The sequence below is a fragment of the Sceloporus undulatus genome, chromosome 2 (genome assembly GCF_019175285.1).
Source record: "Sceloporus undulatus isolate JIND9_A2432 ecotype Alabama chromosome 2, SceUnd_v1.1, whole genome shotgun sequence".
Lineage (NCBI taxonomy): Eukaryota > Metazoa > Chordata > Lepidosauria > Squamata > Phrynosomatidae > Sceloporus > Sceloporus undulatus.
The window spans coordinates 228,990,256-229,015,592 of record NC_056523.1 but is presented as its reverse complement, the minus strand read 5'-3'; the positions used below and the strand labels follow the sequence as shown (position 1 = coordinate 229,015,592).

Below are 25,337 nucleotides of genomic sequence, written 5' to 3'. Positions count from 1 at the left end.
GTTTTTTTTCTAAGCAGTGTCACTGAGTCTATAAAAATTTGTGCAGAGTTGGCAGAATGAGCAAAGCCCTACAACTTCTGAGAAGACATTCTGAGCCTGTGTTCAGAAGTAATTAAAAATGTACAATTGAAAACTGTGTCCCTAATGTTTGAATTCTTTATCAGGGTTTTTGCAAGAGCGTACATATTTGGAAAAGAGAAAATGTGGAAACAGAGGAAAAGTAGAGGTTAAACCGAGGCAAAAGGAGAGTGAAGGAAGCATAACAGGCCATCATTCCTGCTGGTAAATTACTAACCAACCCTCCTACTGACTCCTTTGTCCTACCTGTCCTCCAATCATTCTTCTTCCCTTAGAAGATCTACCCATATTCCTAAAAAGAGAGAAAACTGGGTAGCACTGAATGCCAAGAGAGCATTGTTAGCAGATCAGGAGAAAATGCTAAGGGAATTGTATCTGCCACTGGCCATCTAGAAACAAAACAGTAGTATATCAGCATATCCAGCTACCTTTTTGAATAGAGACACTGGACATGTACAACAATGCAAAACACTTTAAAGAGTTATGAAGCTGGGCACCAACTTGAACTGGTACACAAATGACTGTGAAAATGTACTCCTGGGTCCAGCATATGAGTTAAAATACTTCCAGGTAAGTCCTTTTCATTCACTCAGCACCTTTTTAAAATAGGTTAAGTCATTTATTTGTAGGTTGGCTCCATTTCCTGTAAAGAACTGAATTTAAAACACATTTAAACATGATGCTGGATACAATTTTTCTCATCCCTTCCCAAAGTAATCGCTTGAGCTTTTCAAGTGTCTCTTTTGGATGCAAGATTTCTTGCCCTAGAAAAGATTGAAATGTTCTTTGATTATCTTTCAAATACCGCCATTTTTCATGCTAGAATTGTGTTTATTGACATTAAATTCCTGCAGAAGCAAATCTCATTGAATTAGGAGAGCTGATTTCAGTAAACTTAATAAATAATAAAATAAAAACTTTATTTATATACCATCCTTCGAAACATCAGGGCGGTTAACAACAATAATACATACATCCAATAGAGATTAAAAGCAGTGCAATTAAAACAATAAAAGAACTTGTGCCAAATCACAAGCTAGAGAAATACTTACAGAAATACTGAGGCTGATCCCATGGTCATCAATACTAAAAGAGAAGGGAGTTCAGGACAGATAGGAGTTTCTGAAAAGGGAGATACTGAAGGCACAATTTCCAACAGTTCCAATGAGGAAGAAAAATGGGAGTTGTCTCAAGAAACCAGGATGGATGACCAAGGAACTTTCAACTGAGCTAAGTTTTAAACGGAACATGTATAAAAAATGGAAAAAGGAGGAAATCACCGAAGAGGAATTCAAACAAATAGCTAGCCTGTGTAGAGATAAAGTCAGCAAAGCTAAAGCGCAGAATGAACTCAGGCTTTCTAGAGAGGTTAAGAACAACAAAAAGGGCATTTATGGATATGTCCGCAGCCAAAGGAAAAATAAGGAAATGGTGGGGCCACTGCATGGAGAAGATGGCAAAATGCTAACAGAAAAGGCAGAATTACTCAACACCTTCTTTATCTCAGTCTTCTCAGAAAAGGAAAAGATTGCTCAACCTGAGGATAATGGAGTAGAAGACAGAATAGGGAATTTCAGCACAGAATAAGCAAATACCTTGTTAATCTAAATGAATATAAGTCTCCAGGACCAGATGAACTCCATCCAAGGGTATTAAAAGAATTGGCAAATGTAATATCGGAGACATTGGCAATAATCTTTGAGAACTCCTGGAGAACAGGAGAAGTCACAGCAGACTGGAGGAGGGCAAACGTTGTTTCCATCTTCAAAAAGGGGGGAAAAGAAGATCCCAATAATTATCGTCCAGTTAGTCTGACATCAATCCCAGGAGAGATTCTAGAGCAGATCATTAAACAGAGAGTCTGGGAACATCTAGAAGGCAATGCCATAATCACAAAAAGTCAACATGGGTTTCAGAGAAACAAGTCATGCCAGACAAATCTTATCTCTTTCTTTGATAAAATAATCAGCTTGGTAAATTAAGGGAATGCTGTGGATATAGTATATCTTCATTTCAGTAAAGCCTTTGACAAAGTTTCCCATGTCATTCTTGCAAACAAGCTTGTAAAATGTGGGCTAGACAAAGTAACTGTTACATGGATTTATAATTGGTTGACCAGCCAAACCCAAAGGGTGCTCAGCAATGGCTTCTTTTCATCCTGGAGAGAAGTGACCAGTGGGATCCCACAGGGCTCTGTCCTGGGCCCAGTGCTATTCCAGATCTTTATCAATGACTTGGATGACAGAACTGGGGGCATACTCATCAAATATGCAGATGGCACCAAATTAGGAGGAATAGCTAATACTCCAGAGGACAGGATCAAAATTCTGAGCCAAAGCTAACAAAATGAAATTCAACACAGAGAAATGTAAGGTACTGCACTTACGGAGGAAAAATGAAATGCACAGATATCGGATGGGGGAAACCTGGTTGAATGAGACTACATGTGAAAGGGAACTGGGAGTCCAAGTAGACCACAAGTTGAACATGAGTCATCAATGTGATGTGGCAGCTAAAAAGGCCAATTTAATTTTAGGCTGCATCAATAAAAGTATAGATCAAGAGACGTAATAGTGCCAGAAGCCCCTTCAGCATTGGGTAAGCAGCAGCGGCTGGAAGGAAAGAGAGAAGATAAGCAGGATGGAAGGAAGGAAGGAAGGAAGGAAGGAAGGAAGGAAAAGGAGGGAGAGAGGGAGGAGAGGGGAGGGAAAGAAGAGAGAAAGAAAGCCGCCTCCCCCCGGCTCCATCTAATGGGAACAACAAGCGTTCCCAGCAAAAAATACGATTCCACAAAAGGTCCCTTTTCATAGTGAGAATGAGGGACTTTTTGGGAATTGCTTACAAAGCAGAGCAGAACCGGGTTGTGACACAGATTATACCCTAACTGGGAATGACCCCAGATATACAGGTCCCAAGCCATTTAAGGTTTTGTAGATCAAAATAGAAGAAGATTAAGAATGAGGAGGGCAGCCATGAAAGAACTAAACAAGATCCTAAGGAGTAGAGATACACAACTCAGCACTAAAGTTCCAGTCATGCAAGCCATTGCATTCTCCATCACTGTGTACGGATGTGAGAGCTGGACAGTGAAGAAAGCAAATAAGACAATGACTGCACCTGAGATGTGGTGCTGGAGAAGAGTGCTGAGGATACTGTGGACAGTCAAAACAAACAAACAAACAAATGGGTCCTAGAACAGATCAAACCAGAAATCTCTATGGAAGCCAAGATGACCAAGTTGAGGTTGTAATATTTTGGCTATATCATAAGAGGTCATGGATCACTAGAAAAGACAACAATGCTAGGAAAGGTAGAGGGCAGAAAAAAGAGAGGAAGACTGGATGCGAGATGGATGGAGGGCATGAGCAAAGCAGTGGAGGACAGGGGGTCCTGGAGATGTTTCATCCACAGGGTCACCATGAGTTGAGATCAACCCAAGGGCAGCAGACAACAACAAAAGATCAAAACAAGCACTGATGATATATGTATTAAGCAATTCTCTTATCAATCTTAAGGGTTTGGAGATGGGGAAACAAATACAAAAGTAAAAAACAACACAACAAGTAATACACTGAGCTACTCTTTAAACACTGAAATGAGTAATAGCAGTGAATTACTTAAAAGCAAGATGTGAATAATGTGAATAATGGAGAAAATGTCTTTTAAAAAGTAACTTTCCGAGCTGCATGCTCCAGCGTGTTCCTCCCACCCTAAGGAAATGATTTAATAATGAATCCTTTGAAGACTTGAAAGTTGTACCCTGGACTACACCCATACTGTAGAAATAGTCCAGTTTGACGCTGCTTTAACTGCCAGATCTCAATGGTATGGAGATATGAGATTTGGAAAATATTTAGCCTTCTCCATCAGAGAGCTCTGGTGCCACAACAAACTACAGTTCTCAGAATACCACAGCATTGAGCCATAGCCATTAAAGTGAGGTGAAACTGGATTATGACTGCACTGCAGAGGCAGCCCTGTAGTTCTTGCCCCACCTCTCAGTACTGAGATGGTAAGCTTTTGGATTTTCACAGATCGTATGTTTATCTTTGTACGAATATAGAATCTTGCAGATGTACCTGGTTATTTCCCTCCACTATTATTTGTACTTGGCACTGATGGTGCATTTTTGAATTGTTAAAATACAACGATACATTCTGCCAAGTTCATGTGGCCTTCTTGCAACATTTGCAGTGACTTTTGTTAGTTGCCGATGCAAGAGATAGGGGCACTAATTTTTTTTGCGTGCACAGTATATTGTTTCTTTGTATATTGTTTTGCATTGTCTGCCAGTCATAATTTATTATGGTCTATAGACCCCATATTTAAGCATTCAGTCAAAATATACATGTCATCAAGTTCCACAAAATAAAATTCCCTGCACTAATACAAGAATCACGGAGGTTGCTCAACTCTGACTGTTCCTTTGTAGTTTTGCATTGAAATAAGAGATCCCCCCCCCCTTCTTAAAGTTGCAACTTTCTCATTTTTACCTGGAAATAGTTTTCAAAGCAGCTAGCCATGACAAGCCAAGAATCAGTCAAGAAAGGAGATAAGGTGGTGACACAGCCAGATAAGGGTTTTTATTGCTGGGATTTGTTCAGTTTTGGTTTGCTTAGTGTTTTGTTCTTTGTTCTTGCTTTAATTCCAGCCTCTCCCCGATTGTGCTTGGTTGGCCCTTTGGTATTCTTTACTGTAATAACTTTATTTGCCTAGTGGATTGCTTACTAAACAAGAGGGCCCCAAAAAAAGACTTTGAATGTAGTGTTTGTTAAACACTAGAGGAGTCAACTCCTTCCTGCTCTCCAGGACTAGCTTCCATTTCACTGACTGATATGGAAACAAGGAAAGTAAGCTTGTGTGAAAACAATTTCCTACATTTGTGCCTAGAGACATACCTCTGTTAACAAAGCCTCTGAAAAACAACCAAGTTTTTTTTTTCCTGGATGCCTGGCTCCCACTTTTTTTCTTGTCCTCTGTCTAGAATGGAGGTGTAATGGTTTGAACATTGGATTGCAATTCTGGAGACCAGGGTTTGATTCCCAGCTCAGCCATGAAACCCACTGGGTAACCTTGGCAAGTCACATTCTCTCAGCCTCAGGGGAAGGCAATGGTAAACCTTCCCTGAACAAATCCTGCCATGAAACCCCTATGATAGGTTTGCCTTAGGATTGCCATAAATCAGAAACAGCTTGAAGGCACACCACCGGCACCACCGGCACCACCGCCCATATGACATCCAGTATGGTGTAATGGTTTGAGTGTAGGACTACAACAGCGGAGTTTGATTCCTAGCTTGAGCATAAAAACCCATTGGGTGACCTTGGGCAAACTACGTTCTCTCAGCGTCAGAGGATGGCAATGGCAACCCCCAACTGAAGAAACTTGCTAAGAAAACCCTATGATAGGTTGGCCTTAGGGTCGCTATAAGTCAAAAATAACTTGAAGGCACACAGCAGCAACAACAACAAATATAATACTCAAGGCCCCACTGATTTTGTTAACTGAAGTATGCCTATATAGTAAAACTAGAGTAGACTGATTAGTGTGTCTCACGTCTCCAGCCTGGGTGTGTTCTGCTTCCCACTCCTTATTAACAACCAAATGAATGCCAAGGAATGAGTTAGAAGGAAGGAGGAGAAAAATAAATCAATGTGGCAGTGCACTCGTCCCTCCACATTCGCCAGCTTTGACTTTTGTGGATTTGATTATTCACAGATTTGATTAATATGTCCTCTCTGGGAATATCTAGCTAAAATTTAACCAAAAGTTGCACTGAAGGACCTATAGGGATTCCTAAAGAGAACACTTCACTAGGCATTTGTATCTCCTCCGGCGCAATTCTGTGGTCAACGTCTGGCAGATGTTGACCCCAGAGTTGCACTGGAGTACCTAGATATTCCTAGAGAGGTGTTCTCCCAGGTGAAAAACATTGTGTTTTTGTTATTTGTCATTTTTCCACATTCACAGGGGTCCTGAGCCCCTAACCCTTGTGAATGTGGAGGGAGGAGTGTACTTTTAAAACCAGCTGGCTTTTATTTTAACATGAGCTTTCAAAGATATAAGTCTACTCTTACATTTGTATTAAGACCTCAGGTATAAAATAAATTTATGTACTTGTGACAGTGGAACAGAATGTAATATCAGATCCAAGAGGATGCAAATTATGTCTCTTGCCCAGTCCTCATCCCCTTACTGTGTTTGATTTACTTTCTAATTGTGGCTTCACATTTTAAAGGATTACTCTTTCTTTCTTTCTTTCTTTCTTTCTTTCTTTCTTTCTTTCTTTCTTTCCCCAGACCTCTCACTGAGATCATGACATGGATGAAAGTGGTCTGTTACAGACAGCCAAAATAAAGCTGTTTCGAGTCACAGTGGAGATATGGTGTTTCAATGATTGGCATGTGTCCTAAGAGTCCAATAGTTGCACCAAGCCACGCTCCAGCCCTAAGGACTGGGCGTGGTTTGGTGTGGCTTCTGGACTCTAGGACACATGCAATCTGAAACACCATACCCCACTGTGACTCAAGCAGCTTTTGGCTGTCTGTAACAGGCCAGTGAGTCCTTGACAGTCTTCTGTGGTCTCGGAGAAAAGGACACCCCTGAGAACGTTAGCCTTTCTCCGTTTCTCCCCATTATCTCTTTCTGGATGCTGTGGCTTTGCCTTTCAGAAGGCAGTATGGTTGTCTGGTCACTTTGTGCAACCTTTGGCCACTCCCTCCTTAGGAAAGTGCAAAAACCCAGCCGGCATGCAGCAGAGTGCTCAAAGGCAAGGAGGAACACAAGCTGGACAGATTGTACTTCAGGTAGAAGGTAAGGCTTCAAGAGGCATTCAAGGGGGAGAGATGGAAGGAGAAGAATGCCTCAAGTAAAGAGAGGCAAAGAGTCTCCCCTTCATCTTGAAACAGAGGAAGGGGAAAAAGGGTTTATGCAGCCCTATCTGCTTGATGGTAAAGTTGGCATAAGGGAGGTGCGTGTGTGTGGAACACCACCACGCGACCCCAAAGGGGTGCTGACACCATTGCTCCCCAAACATCTGCCTTTTGCAGAGAACATTTTTTTTAAATGCTTAAGAGATTGAAGAGTGGAATGAGACTCAATGGGGAGAAAGGAGAGGCCTCCAGTTTTTAAAATTGATTTTTAACTTAAACTATAACTTTTTTGCTCTTATAAATTTTCTTTTAAAATGTCACATCGCACAAATTTTCACTTACCTCATGAATAAGTAAGTGGTACCCGGGATACGAAATGATCGCTTACAAATTTCCTGGATACGAAAAGTTAGATAGGAAAAACTGTTCCGGGTTACGATATTTTCGGTCCGAAATTATTTCGGCGCGAAATTAAGCAAAGCGCGGCAGCGCTTTCCAGCGCTAACAGAAAGCCTTTTCGTTGCGAAATACTCAGGTCGAAGGAACGGAAGATTAATTTGTACCGCGGTACACTGTATGTTATGGGATGCCAATCCCCCTGTGGGGGGCAATCCCGCTTTTGGGGGTCCTGGCCGGTCCTGGTCCAGTTTCCAGGCAAGAGGGGGGACTGCCCCGCCCGCAGCCACCCACCTCCTCTCTCTGCCGCCTCCTCTGCCCCCTGTGCGCCCTGTATGGCCGCGGCTGCTCTGCAGCCAGCGGCTGGCCATTTCTGCCTCCTCCTCCTCCGCCTTCTAGCCCCGCGCGCAAGCAGGGGCGAGTGGCGCTGCCGCCCAGCCAGCCAGGGCCAAGACAAGCGCCAGCGTGCGAGGCGGAGGCTGAAGAGAAGGGGGTGGCTGCTGCCTGCCTGCTTCTGGTGCGGGAGGGAGCGCGCAGGCGGCCCCTCCTCCTCCTCTGCCTCCACCTACCTTGGCGCGCTCCGTCCCGCCCAGAGCCGGCAGCGCAGCACCCACCTCCTCTTCCGCCTCCCCTCGCGCGCTGGGGCTTGTCTTGGCCCTGGCTGCCAGCGGCAGCGCACACTCGCCCCTGCTTGCGTGCGGGGCTAGAAAGGCAGGGAGGAGGGGAGGTGGCTGCCCTCTGCCACTGGAGTGTGGGAGGGGGAGCGTGCCAAGGCGGCGGCGGTGGAGGAGGAAGGATGAAGGAGGAGGAAGGAGAGGAGGAGGAGGAAGGAGGATGGAAGGAGAGAAGAAGAGGAGGAGGAGGAGGAGGGGATTTCCATTCCTTTGTACAGTTTGCTTTAACAATGATACTGGTGATGATGATGACTGGTGGTGGTGGTATTGATATCAGCAAGCCTGTGAGGTGATTTTACAAACTCATGCGCAGTGAAGAAAAACCAAAGTCCCTTGACCAAGTACACACTTCTGAGAGTTGTTGTGCGAGACTTGAAACTGAGGGCAATCACTTCTTGTTAAACCACCTTGACATATTCAGTATGCATAGCTATGTGAACCCATGTTCATTGAAACCCAAGAGTTGGTTATGCAATAAGCTCTGAAATGCAAGAGATTACCATGTTAGTAAAGCCATGTTCAATGCCCAAATGTGCTGTCCTGTGTTTTGGGATGGGGAGGGGGATGGTTTGGCCAGAAAGGGAAGTACATTTTGCCATCTGTAGGAATAATGCCCAAATGTCCTCCATTTTGTCATGCCTAAGAACATGCATTTAGTTAACATTTTTTAAAAAAGCCGCCATTTTTTCGTGTGTCCTCCATTTTTTAAAAATGTCCTACATTTGAAAATTTTGCCCTACACTTGTCTTACATTTGTCCCAGTTTGGAGGTCTTGACTTATGGCAACCCTATATGTGTAAGTACATTTGGACTGTGTGAGTGATACTGCAATTTCAAAGTATAATTTTATTTTTGCTGGGTGTTTATGTCACTAATATTGTGACATGATTACGGAAGTAACATGAGTACAAAAAACATGACTAAAGCTCTGTATGGTGTGGGATGGGAAGAAGTCAATGGGGAGGTGGCACCATGAGTGACTGCACTGGGTGATGCCAAATCTAGAGATGCCGCTTCACTTGACTGTGGGTTGATGGAAGAGGAGCAAAAGTAACTGCAGATATTTGAAAAACGCTTTCTTTAGATTCCAAGATATAGCAGTCTTGAACTGGATTATTTCTACAGTGTAGATTAATGCTCAGTCTGTAGAATCAGTATGTGGAGAGATTTTGTAGCCCCTTTGAGACTAAGGAGGTTATCACATCGGAGGCAAGTGTCCTCCTCCCATTGTTAAATCATCTCATTCGTGCTATCGGTGGGAAGATTATTACACCCCTGTGGGCTTATCCCATTCTTCTTCCATCAATAGACAGTAATGGACACATCATTGGGTATTAAGGAAAACTCCAGTTAATACCCAGTAATGGGATAAGTGTGCGGGGTGTGATAATCTTCCCCCTGATTGCACAAATGAGACAATTTAACAATGGGAGGAGGATGCTTGCCTCCTCCGTGTGATAATCTCCTAAGTGAAAGAAAATGAAAGAAAGAAGTTGGCAGCAGGAGCTTTTGTAGACTTCAGTTTACAGGGGGATGGCACAGAAGGAAAAGAGCAAAAATGGTGGAAAGGGCATGAAGGAAAATGCCACTGGGAAGTCAAACATGCATCCCCCCCCCTTCCACTGAACTGTTTGCTGTTGCCTGTAGTTATGTCTTTACAGAAGAAATAGGAGCAGCAGAAGCTGAAAACCAGGGAAAGATGGAATAGGGGCAGTGTGTGATGCAATGCATTGTGGAGGAGCCATCGGGTTATGTGGACAGAGAAATTAGACTAAAAATCAGCTGCTGTTTATGTTTCTACTGACAAGAAAATGTGATTAAAAGGATGGCATTCTTTTTTAGCAGAAGGCAGGGAAAGGTCTTTGTCCTAATCTGGTCTCCATCATCAGATCAATTATTTCAACAATGAACCACTTAACAAGGCAAAAGTTGTATCAGTGCTGTCTAGAGCTCAGCTGAGAACCATTCTCCAGATGTCCTGCCTAAACTAGAGTCTTTGGATTCCTATGTGGGGAGCCTCTGTCCTTTCCTTTGTTAGCTGGTTGACTGGATGGTGTCCACTGCTTTTGCAACCTTCACAGGATAGCTGACTTTCTGAAGCCACTTTCTATAATAACCGAAAGCTTCACACCCCAAGGAAACTGATTCCTTTTTTGGAAAACTCTCTTTCTCTTCCTGTTAAACTGGTTTTTTTGTCTATTTATAAGGGTTGGAAATTATCGGAGTTATCTTTTGAACAGGAGTGCTGCTGTTAATGGATATCAGCCTAGCTTTAGACTTGCGCCTTCCCCTTGGCTTGAAAGATTGCAGTGCAGTTAAGGAAACGTCTACCCCCATGGATAGCAGTTTCCATTCTCCTATGATTCAGGAGGTGCACTTCACACCTCCTTTTTAAAAATGGGTTGACATTTTACCTGTGTAAGCTCTGCAAGTGAGAGACGAGAACCCAGTTGGCTAAATCCACATTTATGGTCCCCTCCTTTATTTCAACCCCTTAATGCCAGTAAACCATTGTTGTCTTTGTGCACCTTCAAGTCACTTATGACTTATGACGACCCTAAGGTGAACCTATTTATTTGGGGGGCAAGAATTTGCCTCAGAGGAGGTTTGCCCTTGCCTTCTTCTGAGACTGAGGTGTGTATCACACAGAGGTTTTTGCAAGTCAGATCCGGGGTGACACCTGGTTCAGCTATGCGAATTCACGTTATAACGTGAATGTTTTATCACACCTGGTTGCCCTTCCGTTGCCCTTCCAAACTGAGGGGGAATTGGATAAATCAAGATCAATGCAGCTTTCTTCCCCAAAGAGATATAAAACAAAACATCAGGACAGTAATAAATTTGGTTGAATTCTATGATAAAAATCCAGGAAAAGAGGCAACAAAGCTATTCCTAGACGCTGAGAAAGCCTCTGATAATTTGAATTGGATATTTATGGGGAAATTATTAGAAAAATTAAATTTAGGCGAAAAAATAGTAAAGTGGATCAAAGAAGTGTATAAAGAACAAGAAGCAATTTAATAGCCAATGGGCAAAAGACAGGAGCATGTAAGATAACAAAAGGAACGAGACAAGAGTGCCCATTGTCTCCCTTATTGTTCATTACATGTTTAGAAATCCTATGCAATAAAATCAGAGAAGACAAAGATGTAAAAGGAACTCGAATAAGAGGAAGAGACAGCAAGCTTCGGGCATACGCCGATGACATTGTATTGATAATAGAAGATCCGATAAATGTGGCCCCAAAACTGTTAGAAATAATCCATCAATTTGGAATATGTGCTGGGTTTAAAATAAATAAGTCGAAATCAGCCTTTCTAACTTTCAATATGCACAAAAAGCAACAAGAACGACTACAAGAAATAACAGGAATACAAATCTAGAAATAAATCAAATACCTAGGAATAGTGATGATGAACAAAAATATAGAACTATTTGGCAACAACTACAAAAATACCTGGAAAGAAATAAAAGATAAATTGACAAGCTTGGGAAAGCTGCAACTATCATTAATGGGGGAAATTGAATTAATTAAAATGAGCATACTGCCGAAAATGATGTTCCTATTTCAGAACCTCCCTATTATACTAAATGAATCGATAGTTAAGAATTGGAGACGCGACTTAACTAAATTTATATGGGAAGAGCAGAGAGGAAGGATAAAATGGAAGGGAGCCCTGGTGGTGCAGTGGTTAAATGCCTGTACTGCAGCCATTCACTCAAAACCACAAGGTTGCGAGTTCAAGACCAGCAAAAGGGCCCAAGCTCAACTCAGGCTTGCATCCTTCCGAGGAGGGAGCTAAAATGAGTACCCAGACTGTTGGGGGCAAATTAGCTTACTTGCTAATTAGCTTACTTGATGTTCACTGCTATGATCTTTGGAATAGCGGTATATAAATAAAGCTATTATTATTATTATTATTATTATTATTATTATTATTATTATTATTAATAGATATAAGGGACAGAGGCGGTCTTTCGATGACAGATTTTCAAATCTATTTCCATTCTTGCTGTCTAGATTGGCTTAGTTCAATTAAAGGAAGATTATTTACCGGATCTAGAAGGTTTTAATATAGTATTTGGGTGGCACGCATATTTAGGATATGGGAAAGTTGAACAAAACAAACAATTTAAAGACCATAGAAAAGAAGGTTAAGAGGTGATATGATAGCCCTGTTTAAATATTTGAAGGGATGTCATGTTGAGGAGGGAGCAAGCTTGTTTTCTGCTGCTCCAGAGAACAAGACTCGGAACAATGGATTCAAGCTACAGGAAAAAAGATTCCACCTCAACATTAGGAGGAGCTTCCTGACAGTAAGGGCTGTTCGACAGTGGAACAAACTCCTTCGGAGGGTGATAGAGTCTCCTTCCTTGGAGGTCTTTAAACAGAGGCTGGATGGCCATCTGTCAGGGATGCTTTGATTTGGATTTCCTGCATGGCAGGAGGTTGGACTGGATGGCCCTAGTTGTCTCTTTCAACTCTACGATTCTATGATTCTATGATATTATTAGACGTTCACTGATAAAGATTTGGGAAAAATATAAAGGCAAAATCTATACAAAAATATCAAACTGGATTTCTACGCATGAAGCCTTCTTAAAAAGAGACAAAATCAAACTGAAGAGCTGGCTGAGATATGGGGATATTTTGAAAAAGGAACAAGGGAAAGTAATAATGAAGAGTCAAGAGGAATTAAATGAAGACGGTATTAAAATAAACTGGTTCACATATTATCAGATAAGAGAACTATAATTATGTGATGTAAGAGAGGAGGGAATAACAAAGGACAAAAATGAATTAGATGAAATACTGCTGAGTGAGAAAAGGGGGATAATTTCAAAACTATATAAATTTTGCTTAAGAATACATTTAGAAACAGAAATTGTAATAACAAACATGGTTGAATGGGCCAAAAATGTGGGCCATAACATCCCTCTGAAACAATGGGAGAGAACCTGGGGCTAAGAATTGAAATTCACACTTAGTACTAATTTGAAAGAGAATTTCATAAAAATGTTATATAGATGGCACCTATCCCCCTCCAGATTAGCAAAAATATACAAAAAGAGTGATGGTATATGTTGAAGATGCAAACAACAGATTGGTTCTTACTATCATATGTGGTGGACATGCAAGGAGATAAAAGAGTATTGGAAACAGGTTCATAAAACAATTCAAGAGATCTATAAGATTAAAATAAGGTTAGAACCAGAGGCATGTCTTCTGAATATGATAGATAAGACAATAGATAGGAAGTATATGAAACCAATTTTATATTTAATAACCACAGCTCGTATTACAATTGCCAAACACTGGAAAAGGGAAAATGCTCCTGAAATAGATCATTGTTTTAAAAAGGCCCTGGATATCGCTGAAATGGATAAGCTTACAATGTATTTAAGAGATGAAAATAATGATAATGTTAACGTGAAATAGATCTGGGAGCTGATATTTGTTTACTGCTCAGAAAGATGGAAAAATTGAATAAGGGAATGATAAGCACTGATGTTTGCTCTTCAATTAAGATAAAGTGGCCTGTATAAGCTCGTGGGAGAAAATAAGATACAACAGTCGAATCCAAGACAAGTCACGTGATGCGGATTCAAGCAAAGCGGAGTGAGTGCAAATTGTATTACGACACTGGTGGGATTCAGCAATTCGAATCGGCAACCTTGCGCATGCTCTGTGGGGGTCTGAACGTATCATGACCTTGTACGTTTCTGGGGTGAAAAGGGGTGCAAGTTCTTGTTTCCCTGTTTCGTGTAATCGTGTGATTGCGTGAATATTTGCCTCATGAATATTTCTTGTCTTCTTCATCCCCCCTTTTTATTTTCTCTTCCATTTCAGCAATTTCAACACACACATAGACAGACAGACAGACAGACAGACATATCTGTATATACACAGTCACGCACATACACACATATAAAAAATGAGTTTCCCCGAAAGTTAAAGGACTACTGAAAGGAATTGGGGGAAATTGCAGTGCTGCATCATGGGAAATTTGCAACCTGGGGGGGGGGGTTGTGGTGGTGTACCAGAACAGAAGCAAAGTTGCATTCCACACCAGATCAATTTGGAGTGAAATCGAAGTGAGCTTGAAAGTGAATTCTGTGAATTCACTTTTTCCCGAATTTATCAAAATGAGGAGTCACTTTGGATTCACTGCATAAGCGCCGTGGAAGGAGCTCCCATAGAAAGGAATCTCGTCTGATAACACATTCATGTTATAATGTGAATTCGGATCGTTGGACCTGTAGTCACCCTGGAACTGAGCTGTAAAAAGCTGCAAAAAGCTTATAAGTCAAGACCCTTGAGAGAAAAGGTTTTCAATATCTGTCCCAGGGTGGGACTCAAGCATTCCTCTTGATGCTGTACTGCAGCATCCAGCACTCCTTGACACAGGCTATGCTGGTTATAGTCCAACCACATCTGGAGGGCCACATGATTTTCACCCCAATCTATTCCAAAAGCCACATTGCTTTGCCAATACTTTTATCTGACCAATCCAAGAGGCACAATAAGGTGCACTGGCTTTTGAGAACTTCAGTTCTCTTCATCAGTCTGGACATTAGAAAAGGCAGCAGGACAGAGAGTTGATCTTAAAAATCATGTGGTCTGTATGTTGTCTCATCCTCTAATGAAGAAGAAATATTGGCAGACTGTCAGATGGGTCTCATCGGTCAGTGATGACGCTAGGGAGTCATTTACACTATGATATAAACCAATTTATAAACTGGTTTAAAATGGGGTTGTTCACACTGGTGCTGTTTTCCCCCCGACCCAAATTCAAGGAGGGACATGTCAAACCCTCCTTAAGTCAGGTTTTCCAGGATCACCTTTTCCCCCGTGTCTTTTCAAAAGCACCGGGTATTATCAGGATACTGCCAATGGAACTGCTCCTATCCTATATGGGGCATACTAGCAGGAGTAGTGTAATGGGCAGAGGTAGGCTGAGGGGTGGAACATACCCATCCCGCAGGTCTAGCATTAGTGACAAGTGCCATTTTGTTGTTCACGCCTAGTTGCCATCCTCCTCTTCCTCCCCCCTGCACCTGACGCTGCCACCCGTCCTCCTCTTCCTCCTCTTTCCTCAGAAATAAAACCCCAAGGCTAACCTATCCCAAGGTTTCTTGGCAATGTTTCTCCAGAGGGGCTTGCCATCACTATCCACCAAGACTGATGGCGGGGGGATTCCTCCAAATGGCTATATCTTTGGATAGGAGCTAGCTGGATAGGAGTTCAGAGGCCTGAATTTACAAGACCTAGCAGAGCAGTGGAGGACAGGGGGTCTTGGAGGTGTCTCATCAACAGAGTTGCCATTCAAAGGCTGTCAGCAATAACAACAGTAACAACAATATCTATTTCTCCAAAAGAGAGACTGAGCAATCTTCCTGACAGTTCACACCCATCTGCAATGGACCTTTCCTTCTTTCTTTTTCCACCTCCATGCAGAGGTTGAGAGTGGAGACTCTTCACGTGAGACTCCTTTGCTCAGCCTGTCCTTGGAGACTGGCTGGTATCCCTTACCAGATGTCCTGGATTACTGATGGTGGGATCTGTCCAGCCAGCAGCTGCAAAGAGGGGGGGGAACTGAACAGAAGTTTGGAAAGAGAAACACACAGCCCTTAATAGTGGAGAAGGCATTCTAATGGATTCCTAATTCTTAGAACAAGCGTTATCCTTATAGTTAAGTTTTAATATGGTACCAACGCGGTGCCCACTTTGGGGGCATTTTAGATGCAGGTGAAAACAGTCAAGAGGTCAGGCCTACGTGTTGTTTGTTGTTGTTGTGTGCCTTCAAGTTGTTTCCGATTTATGGCGACTCTAAGGCAAACTTATCCTGGGGTTTTCTTGGCACATCTGTGAGCTGTTATTTAAGAAAAAAATGTTGTCAGATTAATAAAGCATTTAAGCTCCTTCTTTTGTCCAAACAAGTAGACTCTCTCTCTCTCTACACACACACACACACTTATTTACTTTGACATATCTTGACTTGAAGGAAACGATTTGAGACTTTGCAGCAGTCTCCTCAGAAGGAAGCTCACTTGTTCTCAATGGTATTTTGACTTCCGAAAACATGTTGAAGGATCACGGGGCCAGACCCAGCGCTTTTCCTTGGAAACAACATTCAATAAGTCCTCAGCCAGATGTTGCTGTTGTTGTGTCTTCAACTCGTTTCCGAGTTACAGCGACCCTCAGGCAAACCTATCCTGGTGCAAAGTTTGTTCAGAGAGGGTTTGCAATTGCCATCCTCTGAGGCTGACGGAGGTGGAGGGGGTTTCCCCCAAACAGTAAGTGTGATGTAGGTGAGCATCATTTGATTGGCAGTTTTTTTTTAAACGAGAATGATTGATATGCCAGCTCCACTTTAAATTGATACAAATGGCAATGTGAAAGGGTGAAATTGCCACAGAGAGATTCAATCAGGGTAAACACAGTGGGAACTTCGATTTGGTACTGCATCATCGAATCTTCCCGGATCTACTCGGCACAAAAATGCTAGCGTGAATGGGGCCATGGTTTCATTGCAAGTAGCTCCTAGGTTCACTGGGAAGCAGACGAAGCAATAAAGTTTGTACTTCTATTTTGAAAACAGTAAACTTTACTGGAGTGATTGGGCCACGATCCCAGCAGGTATCATGTCTCATTCAAAGCAGTAGGGTTACTTGTTTCTTCAATCACAAACCATCGTGCTTCATTATTAACTCCCAACTGTTTCCATCCTCCAAAAGCTCACAGGTTCCTTTGGCAGGGGGAAAACAGAGAGTAACTAGGCAGTTTCAGGGGATCACTTTAGTTGCTCAATTGATAAAGAAAGTCAACAGAAGCCAAACTGGGTAGTTTGACATAGTAGTATGAATCAGTGTTATGTTTATCAAGGGTGTGATTAAGTTTTCCAAGCAGAATATAATCTGCTAATAGAAGACTGATTGGAATTTTTTTTTAAACACCACAAAATTGTAACACTGAGATAACAAGAATAAAATGTATATGAATCATCATGATAAACCTGAAAGTAATTTGAACTGCATTTGATTAAAACAGATTTCAGGGATGGATGGATGGGATGGCCAGGCAGTCATGTTTTCATTAGAGCTTTACTTGTTGTGTGCTTTCAAGTCATTTCTGACTTATGGCGACCCTGAGAGGAACCTATCACTGGGTTTTCTGAGTTGTTCAGAAGGGATGCATGCAGGTGTAACTGTGTTGGCCATTTAACAAATACAAACAAAAATCCATTGGTGATACCTTTATTGGCCAACCGAAATGCACAATATACTTGTTGCAAGCTTTTGAAGTTCCATGGGCTTCTTCATCAGGCAAGAAGTTACAAACCAAACAGGAGGGAGGAAAACAAAACAATTGGAGATGTTAGTCAGATGCCTGCACATTGTTTCAGTCCTTAGTAAAGATGGTATGCCATCCATTTCAAATTCCAAAATGTCCTCCATTTTGAGCATGGCTAAGAAGCCTGAATTTATATTTATATAAGTGTTTTTAGCTTTTATTTGGCCATGTTCTACATTTTTCTTGAATGTCCTTCATTTTGCAGTACTAACCAACTGAAGGGGGACAACAATAGTTGTAAGTTAACAATGAAATGATCTGACAGAGACGTGTCTATTTATCAAAAAGTACCCATATGTATTATCCACATGGTTTTACCTCCCAATCATTAGAGTAATCATATTTACATATGTAGTACTATAATATAACTCTGTGGTTGTATTTGGTAATCGACATTCATATATTCAACTGCAGCAACCCAGTCTCCTCAGTCCCTTTGGGAAATATTTATCCTTGGTGCTTGCAGCAACAGAGCATGAAGATATGATGAGTAGTCTTCCCAGGTAGGACGGCTACCTCCAGAGTACTTTTAGGGCCGTTTCGACCTTAGTTGGTCTTCATTAGAAATCTTCATGGTTCATTGTCAGACTACCATTACAAATATAACATAATTCTGGGCATACAAAGTAACAAAAATTAGTACAACCATTAGCAAAAGTAATAATTAGCATGATAGTATATAATATCAGAATGACCAAAATTAACTTACCCACGTCTCCAAACTGTTAAGCTTGACTGATAAGCAGCATAATTGGCAAAATGCTCAGTGAATTTACACAGAAAGTGTGTGTGGAAATATACTAAGCCTCTACTATAGGCTTCAGGTGCTGAATCAAGACATGTGGTTCCTTAAAGGTATATACAAGGATACTGTAGTCCTACAAGTCCCACAAAATAAGCCTGAAAAAGTGGCTGAATGTACTTAAACAAATGGCATATGTAGAAAATAACAATAAGTATTTGGTCAATTGTCCATACATTTTCACATCAATAACAATGTCTCACATACATTTTAGATTATATTCTGGTCCTCCAAACCCCTATGTCTCAACTGGCATTGATTGCTGCTTCTTGTTTGTGCATCATTTTGCAGTGCCCTGTCCTCCTTTGTGGTTAGGACATCTGGTCCCCCTGAGTTTTACCCACGATCTTCCTACTTAATTGACAATTTGGATGCTTGCTCTGTTTTGGGAAGTGTCTTTTGTCAAACTTCCCAGTTGTCTTCATGTTCTCCTGTAATTCCATTGACACTGGGGTCAAAGTGAGGTAGCCCCATGCCATCCATCTTGAAATCTGTTTCTCCCAATTGGCCATACATGTTCCTTGGTGGTATGAAGTGATTAATTCTTGAGTTGGCTAGAACCCTATCCTCCACCACAGATTGTGCCACCTCTTTTATGAAAGAAAGGAAGAGAAGTTTGTGCCTAACCTCTCTTCCCCGTGTCTGTAATTTCACCCATCTTGCCATTTTTGTTAAGAGTGCCACAGACTATTTTCAAACACCAGGAATGTTTACATCAGAAGGCCTCCAACACCTTCTTGCACATGACAGTAAAAACTCCAACTGCTTGTACGACTGCCCAGTTATACAAGTGTAAAGTCCAGCAGGAAGCCTACCACTATTGGTACGGCTAAATTGCTAAAGGCAGGGTAGTTTGAGGTGACAGAATGACTGAATGAAACAAAGAAAAAAGGCCGCTGGCATACGTCCAGAGCATTAGCAAAGCTTCAGGCTCTACCAGTTAGTCAAGGAACAATTCTATTTCTTCTCAATGGAGGTGAGTCAAGCTCAGAATACATTGGGAAAGACTTTCCATTTGGACTTCTTCAAGGATCCTCTGAGCTTTTGGGAAGAGGAATGGTGGACAGTCCATTTACAGGCAATGTTTTGTTAACTCCTGCAGCTAATGCTGGGGACCTTTGATTCCTCAGCTTTTAAAATAATTACTATGTTTATTAAAATAATTTAAAATAATTACTACTTCTATTACTACAATACTTATTATATCCCACCTTTTTTGTGTGACTCAAGATGGTGTACAATACATTTTTTAAAGAATACAGAGTAAAAATGATACCTTCAGTCAAAGCATAGATATAAAAGTTGCTTAAAAGACAAAAACATTAATTGAAAAAACTATATACAAACTAAAAATAACACACTAACGGCACACCCTTAAAAGCCCATTGGCACAATATTTTTTTTAACTGAGAGTGGAAGGTGAGAAAGGATAGGGCCAACCTGGCCTTTGTAGGATTGTCGTCATTTGCCCTCGAGTTGAGCTCAACTCATGGCAATCCTGTGGATGAGGCACCTCCAAGAACCCCTATCCTCCACTTCTCTACTCAGTTCTTGCAAGCCCAAGACTATAACCCCCCTGATTGAGTCTATCCATCTGGAATCTGAGCATCCCCTCCTTCTTCTCCACTCTACCTTTCCTAGCGTCATTTCCCCCCCAATGATTAATATCTTCTCATTATGTGACCTAAGTACGTCAGCCTCAATTTACTCATCTTGCCTTCTCAGGAGAGCTCTGGCTTGATCTATTCCAAGACCCATCTGTTTGTCTTTTTGGCTGACTGTATCCTCAGCGCTCTTCTCCAGCTCCACATTTCCAAATGAGTTGATTTTCCTTCTATCTGTTTCCTTCACTGTCCAGCTCTCACATCCATACATGGTGATGGGGAATACGATGGCCTGGACAATTCTAACCTTTGTTCTCAGTTGTATATCTTTACTCTTCAGGAGCCCCTCTAGTTCTTTCATAGCTGCTCTCCCCATTCCTAATCTTGGTCTTATTTCTTGACTGCTGTCACCATTCCTGTCTATTTCATCCTAGGTATGGGGATTTTTAAACTATTTTTAGATTGCAAGCCTGAGGGGAGGGAACCGTCTAATTAAAAATAATAATTGTAAGCCACTCTGATAGCCTTTAGGGCTGAAGGGAGGGGCATAAATACCATAATAAATAATAAAACTATTTCAGTTGCCTCATTCCCTAACTTGAATTTATGTATCTCTTCTGTGGTCATAATTTTTGCTTTCTTTATGTTCAGCATTAATCTTTCCTTTGCACTTTCCTCTTTAATCTTCCTTTTTAGCCTTTCCAAGTCTGTGATGTTTTCTGCTAGTATTAGGGCATCATTCCCATACCTTAGGTTGTTGATATTCCTCCCTCCTATTGTCACTCATCCTTCTGATCCTAGGTCTGCTTTTCTTATGATGTGTTCAGCATATAAGTTGAACAAGTAGAGCGGTAGAATTCAGTCTTGCCTCATCCTTTCGCCTATTGGGAGCCATTTTATTTCTCCAAATTCAGTTCTGACAGTGGTCTCTTGTCCTTGGTACAGATTTCTCATCAGGTGCTCCAAAGTCTGGGAGCAACCACCAAGAAGGCCCTCTCCCTTGTGCCCACCAAATGAGACTGAGAATGTGATGGTACAGAGAGATGGGTCTCTCCAGATGATCTTAGAACTCTAATGGGCTCATAAAGAGAGATATGGTCCTTCAAATAGTCCGGACCCAAGTCATATAGGGCTTTATCAAAGTCCATCACCAGCACTTTAAATTGTGCCTGGAAACAGACTGGCAGCCAGCAGAGCTGCTGCAACAAGGGGATTGTATGCTCCTTGTAGCCAGTCTCATTTAGCAACCTGGCTGCAGCTCTTTGTACCAGATGAAGTTTCTGAGCACTTTTCAAAGGCAGACTCATGCAGAACACATTACAGTGATCTAAACATGATGTAACCAAAGCATGTTCCACTGACTTCAGCTCCCAGTAATTCCAGCCAGCATGGCCAACTGTGGGAAAGGATTGTGAAAGGGCCCAGAGTGCCTCATCCTGTCTTATAAATTGAAGTGATGTAAGTCCCCAAGCTACTCTCTGCATAAATCATTACACATTTACAGTTTCATTCATTCATACCTTCTGTCATGGCAAACTCCCTGCCTTTCCCACTCAGATGTCATTCTCGGCTTGACATCTGTGCCATAATGATCTCTTGTATTGGCTTACTCACTTGCCCCAAGTAGGGTTGCCATAATTGTCTACTATTACCAGGGACAAAATGTAGGACAAATTCGAGACCAAACCATAGGACAACTGCAGGACAAAACTCAGCCCAAAATGTAGGACATTTAAGGTCCTCCATTTTTCTTAAATGGAGATTTTGCAGTCACCCCGGATCTGAGATGCAAAATCTCCAAAAAGCTCCGTGTGATAAACACCATGGTCACTGTGTCGAAACAAATTCACTGACCGGCAGACCAGTTTCAAACATCCAGAAGGTACTGAAGAAAACTAGTTTACTGAGAATCATTGGACATATTATTGGCTGGGCCACATGAGTACAAAATGGGGAAATTAGATTCAGATCTGGCATATTTTGTTAATCCAAGTGTCTTATTTGCAAGCTTTAGGGAGAATTGGAGTCTGATGATATCTGAAACCTTTTGCATTGGATTTAATAAATAATTTTCATTCATATTTAGTGAGATCTATATATTGGAAGGATGAGGATTCCACTCTCTGAAACTGCATCTTTTTTCTTCCAGGAACAAATAGAAGAAGTGCAAAGGAATACACCAGAAACAAACCTAAAGGTAGCTTTGACTGAAATCTCTTCAAGACATGATCCAAATAGAGCTTTGAAAGACAAACATGAAGGCCCTCACATGCCAGCTACAAGCCTTGCCTACTTTGCTGTTTGCTCTGTCCTCTACGTTTCTTTTCCTCCTTGTTGCTTGGCCTAAAAGTGAATTTTCTGAAAAAAACCCTCTGATGTTGAAACTCTGCAGCAATCCCCAAAGCAGCCCAAATTCTGCACAGGAGCAGAATTTGAATGTCCCAGAATTTGAATGGGAAGCTGTACTTGAGCAGGGAAAAGAGGCCAGCTCCCTTGCCTTGCAATCTCCTGCACCATCAGCAGCAACCACACACCATCCCTTAGAGGTTATCTATTCCAAAGGGTATAAATTCCGTCTCAATGAACCTGATAAGTGCCAGGAGAGGCCCCCTTTCCTGGTCTTGTTTGTGATAACAGAGCCCCAAGATATTGCCAGGAGGAAAGCCATCCGGCAGACCTGGGGCAATGAGAGCTCTGTGCCTGGCGTCTCCATCCTCCGCATTTTTTTGACTGGCGTACATCCCTTATTTGGGTCCCTACTCCAGCCCTTGCTAGAAGAGGAGAGTTCCATCTACAGAGACATTATCCAGCAAGACTTCCTGGACACCTACAACAACCTTACCCTGAAGACGCTGATGGGCATGGAGTGGGTCACCAAGTTCTGTCCCAATGTCCCATATGTCATGAAGGCAGACAGCGACATCTTTCTGAATGTGGAATACCTGGTGTCGCAGCTGCTACAGCCTCACCTGCCCCCCAAGAAAAACTACATGACGGGGTACATCTACCGCAACACAAAGCCAATCCGGGACAAGGCCTACAAATGGTATGTGCCATGGGAGGTGTATCCCAATGACACCTACCCACCCTACTGCGGAGGCCCTGGGTATGTGCTTTCTGGGGATCTGGCCAAGAAGATCTACCAGGTGGCTCAGACCATCAAAGTAATCAACATGGAAGATTCTTTCATGGGGATCTGCCTTCATGAACTGGGCATTAGTGTGACAGACAGCCCCAGGGGTCTCTTCAATGTTTATAAAATCACCTATGAGAAGTGCCAATTCTCTAAGCTCATAGTTGTACATCACTATGGGCCTGAGGAATTGCTGCAGATTTGGCCAAGCTTTCAGGATCAGAATAAAACTTGTACTAGCTAAAGACACAGGGAGATGAGCTCTTGCAGGAAAGCTGGTGTGGAGGACTAGAGGCCATATGAAGGCCACAAGATGCAACGTTAGACATTTACACTTGACCCAAACATATGCTGCTAAATGTGCACACATAGAGGAGTGAAAATGTCTTGTAGTTGTGTCATAATGTTAAAAGATCACACAGGAGATCCCTCTGCTTTTGTGACCTCAAAAGTAAGTTTCTCCCACCTAAGTTTGGTTTTGTTCATACTCCTACCCTCTGGGACTGTTCTTGTTTAGTCTATTCTGGACTGTAGTTGTACCCTGGACACATTTACACAGTGACGCTGCCAAGTCAACAGTGATGGTGCTAAGCCAACAGCCTCAGAATTGTGAGACCATGTGCTCACCTATCAGAACATCAACATCTTCTTGACATGCATGTCCTGTGGTGTGCGATCACACAACGTGACTCCCATTCATAATTTTTTGGAATAGGTCATCAGAAAGAAGACAGTACAAAGCTGCAGTCTTATCGGCAACTTTTATTCACAACTTTTTTGGGGCGTGTGATATTTTGGAATATACACAAGAAGAAAGGTGACTTTTGAGTTGTGTCAAATGTCAATAATTGGCAACAAGAGGCTGTGCTTAAACATTTGAGATGACTAAATACAGACTTAATATAGATGATGGATGGCTACGTTATTTAGCCTCACCCTTAAGAGTTTGCATGATAATTTATTTTTATTTACCTGTATTTATAAGACACTTATATCTAGAGATTCCGAAACAGCCCACTCAAATAATTAAAATATACAATTTTTTTAAAAAATGTAAAATCAATTTCCTATATAAAGTGATATAAATTAGTAGATGTTTCTTCAACATGAATCTTAAAAAAAGAAAAAAAAAAGAATTGTTAGTACATGCCTAATCTCAGAGAAATCTTATTCCATAGGGTGCCACCATGTTAAATGCCTTGGTCTGAACTACTATGGAGTAAACCTCAGGAACCTATGGCATTATGAGGAAGGCTTCTCCAGATGATTTGAAAAACTAAGTGGGTTTATATCTGAAAAGGCATTCTTTCAGGTGAGCATATCCCAAGTTGTTTAGGATGTTATACAATGAAAACCTTGATCCTAATGTGAGACAAATAGGAAGCCAATCCAATTTTTTCAGCAGGGTCAAACCTTACAGCCAAAAGATGGTGTCACTTAACTAAAATTTCCATACTACCTCCAGGTTCTGGACCAGTATTATTAACAGATTAGCCCACATGAAGCAAACTGCAACAATCCATCCCGGAGGCTATTATTACCTGAACCACTGTGGCCAAACCCTTGGTCCAAGAATGGCCCAGCAGGCCTATTAATCTGGTCAAAGGCACTCGAGGCTGTCAAAACAGTTGGCCTGTTGAGCTCCCAGACCTGTGAACCACCCGCCTACAAGACCCCTACATATTGCCAGATTCAGCCTCAGCACATTGGCTCCAGGCCAGCACTGCATCCAGGCATTGGTCCAGGGTTCGTACTGTCAAGCTTGATTCAGGTGACACAGAGGTTTGCTCTAACACTCCTGGAAATTCCTCCCAACAGCGTCACATAGGACAGGTGTTGCATGGGGGCCAAAATGGTTGCCTGAACCATCTCATAACACAATTGCCAGGAATCTAAGAAACAGTCTTCCAGGAACCAATCCTCAAGGCTGCAAGAGTAAGACACCAGAGGCCATTGCACCAAATCCAAGCCTACTGAATAAGTCCAGGAGGATTCTATGGTCAATGGTATCAAAAGCCACTGCAAGCAAGCAAGAGTAAGAGTATGGCCCTCTCTTTGTTGGTCTCTTGAAGAGGTCATCCACCAGGACACACAAAACTGAGTCCACAAATTCAGGCTCAGTTTCACACTCTCTGACCTCTCCATGAGAGATTGCTGGGAGTGGAGGAGGTGTTTAAACCTGTGGAATGGTTTATTTTTAGCCAGCTGACATTATTGCTTTATATTTTTAAAAATCTAACCTGTTTAAATTGAGTTTACTTGTATACCACGCTGCGAACCTATGATACTGGGCAGGGGAAGGGAGGAAAATATTTTAATAAATAATAAAAACAAGAAGAGCTTGCACCACTTTTGGTCTGTTGATGTTGTTGCATGACTTCAATCCATTTCTGACACATGACAACCCTAAAGCAAACCTATCA

At 41.9% G+C, this 25,337-nt stretch overlaps 1 protein-coding gene across 1 annotated transcript; it reads left to right on the top strand.

Annotated features, from left to right (window-relative positions):
- The first annotated feature begins 84 nt into the window (after positions 1 to 84).
- LOC121923756 (beta-1,3-galactosyltransferase 2-like) lies at positions 85 to 25,337 on the top strand. Its single transcript, XM_042454494.1, has 2 exons — positions 85 to 282; positions 21,931 to 25,337. Exon 2 carries the CDS (start codon positions 22,037 to 22,039, stop codon positions 23,156 to 23,158), a length of 1,122 nt encoding a protein of 373 aa, XP_042310428.1. The 5' UTR covers positions 85 to 282; positions 21,931 to 22,036; the 3' UTR covers positions 23,159 to 25,337.

Coding starts and splice junctions, on each gene's coding strand:
- LOC121923756 (XM_042454494.1), top strand. CDS start 22,037: ATGAAGGCCCTCACATGCCAGCTACAAGCCTTGCCTACTTTGCTGTTT.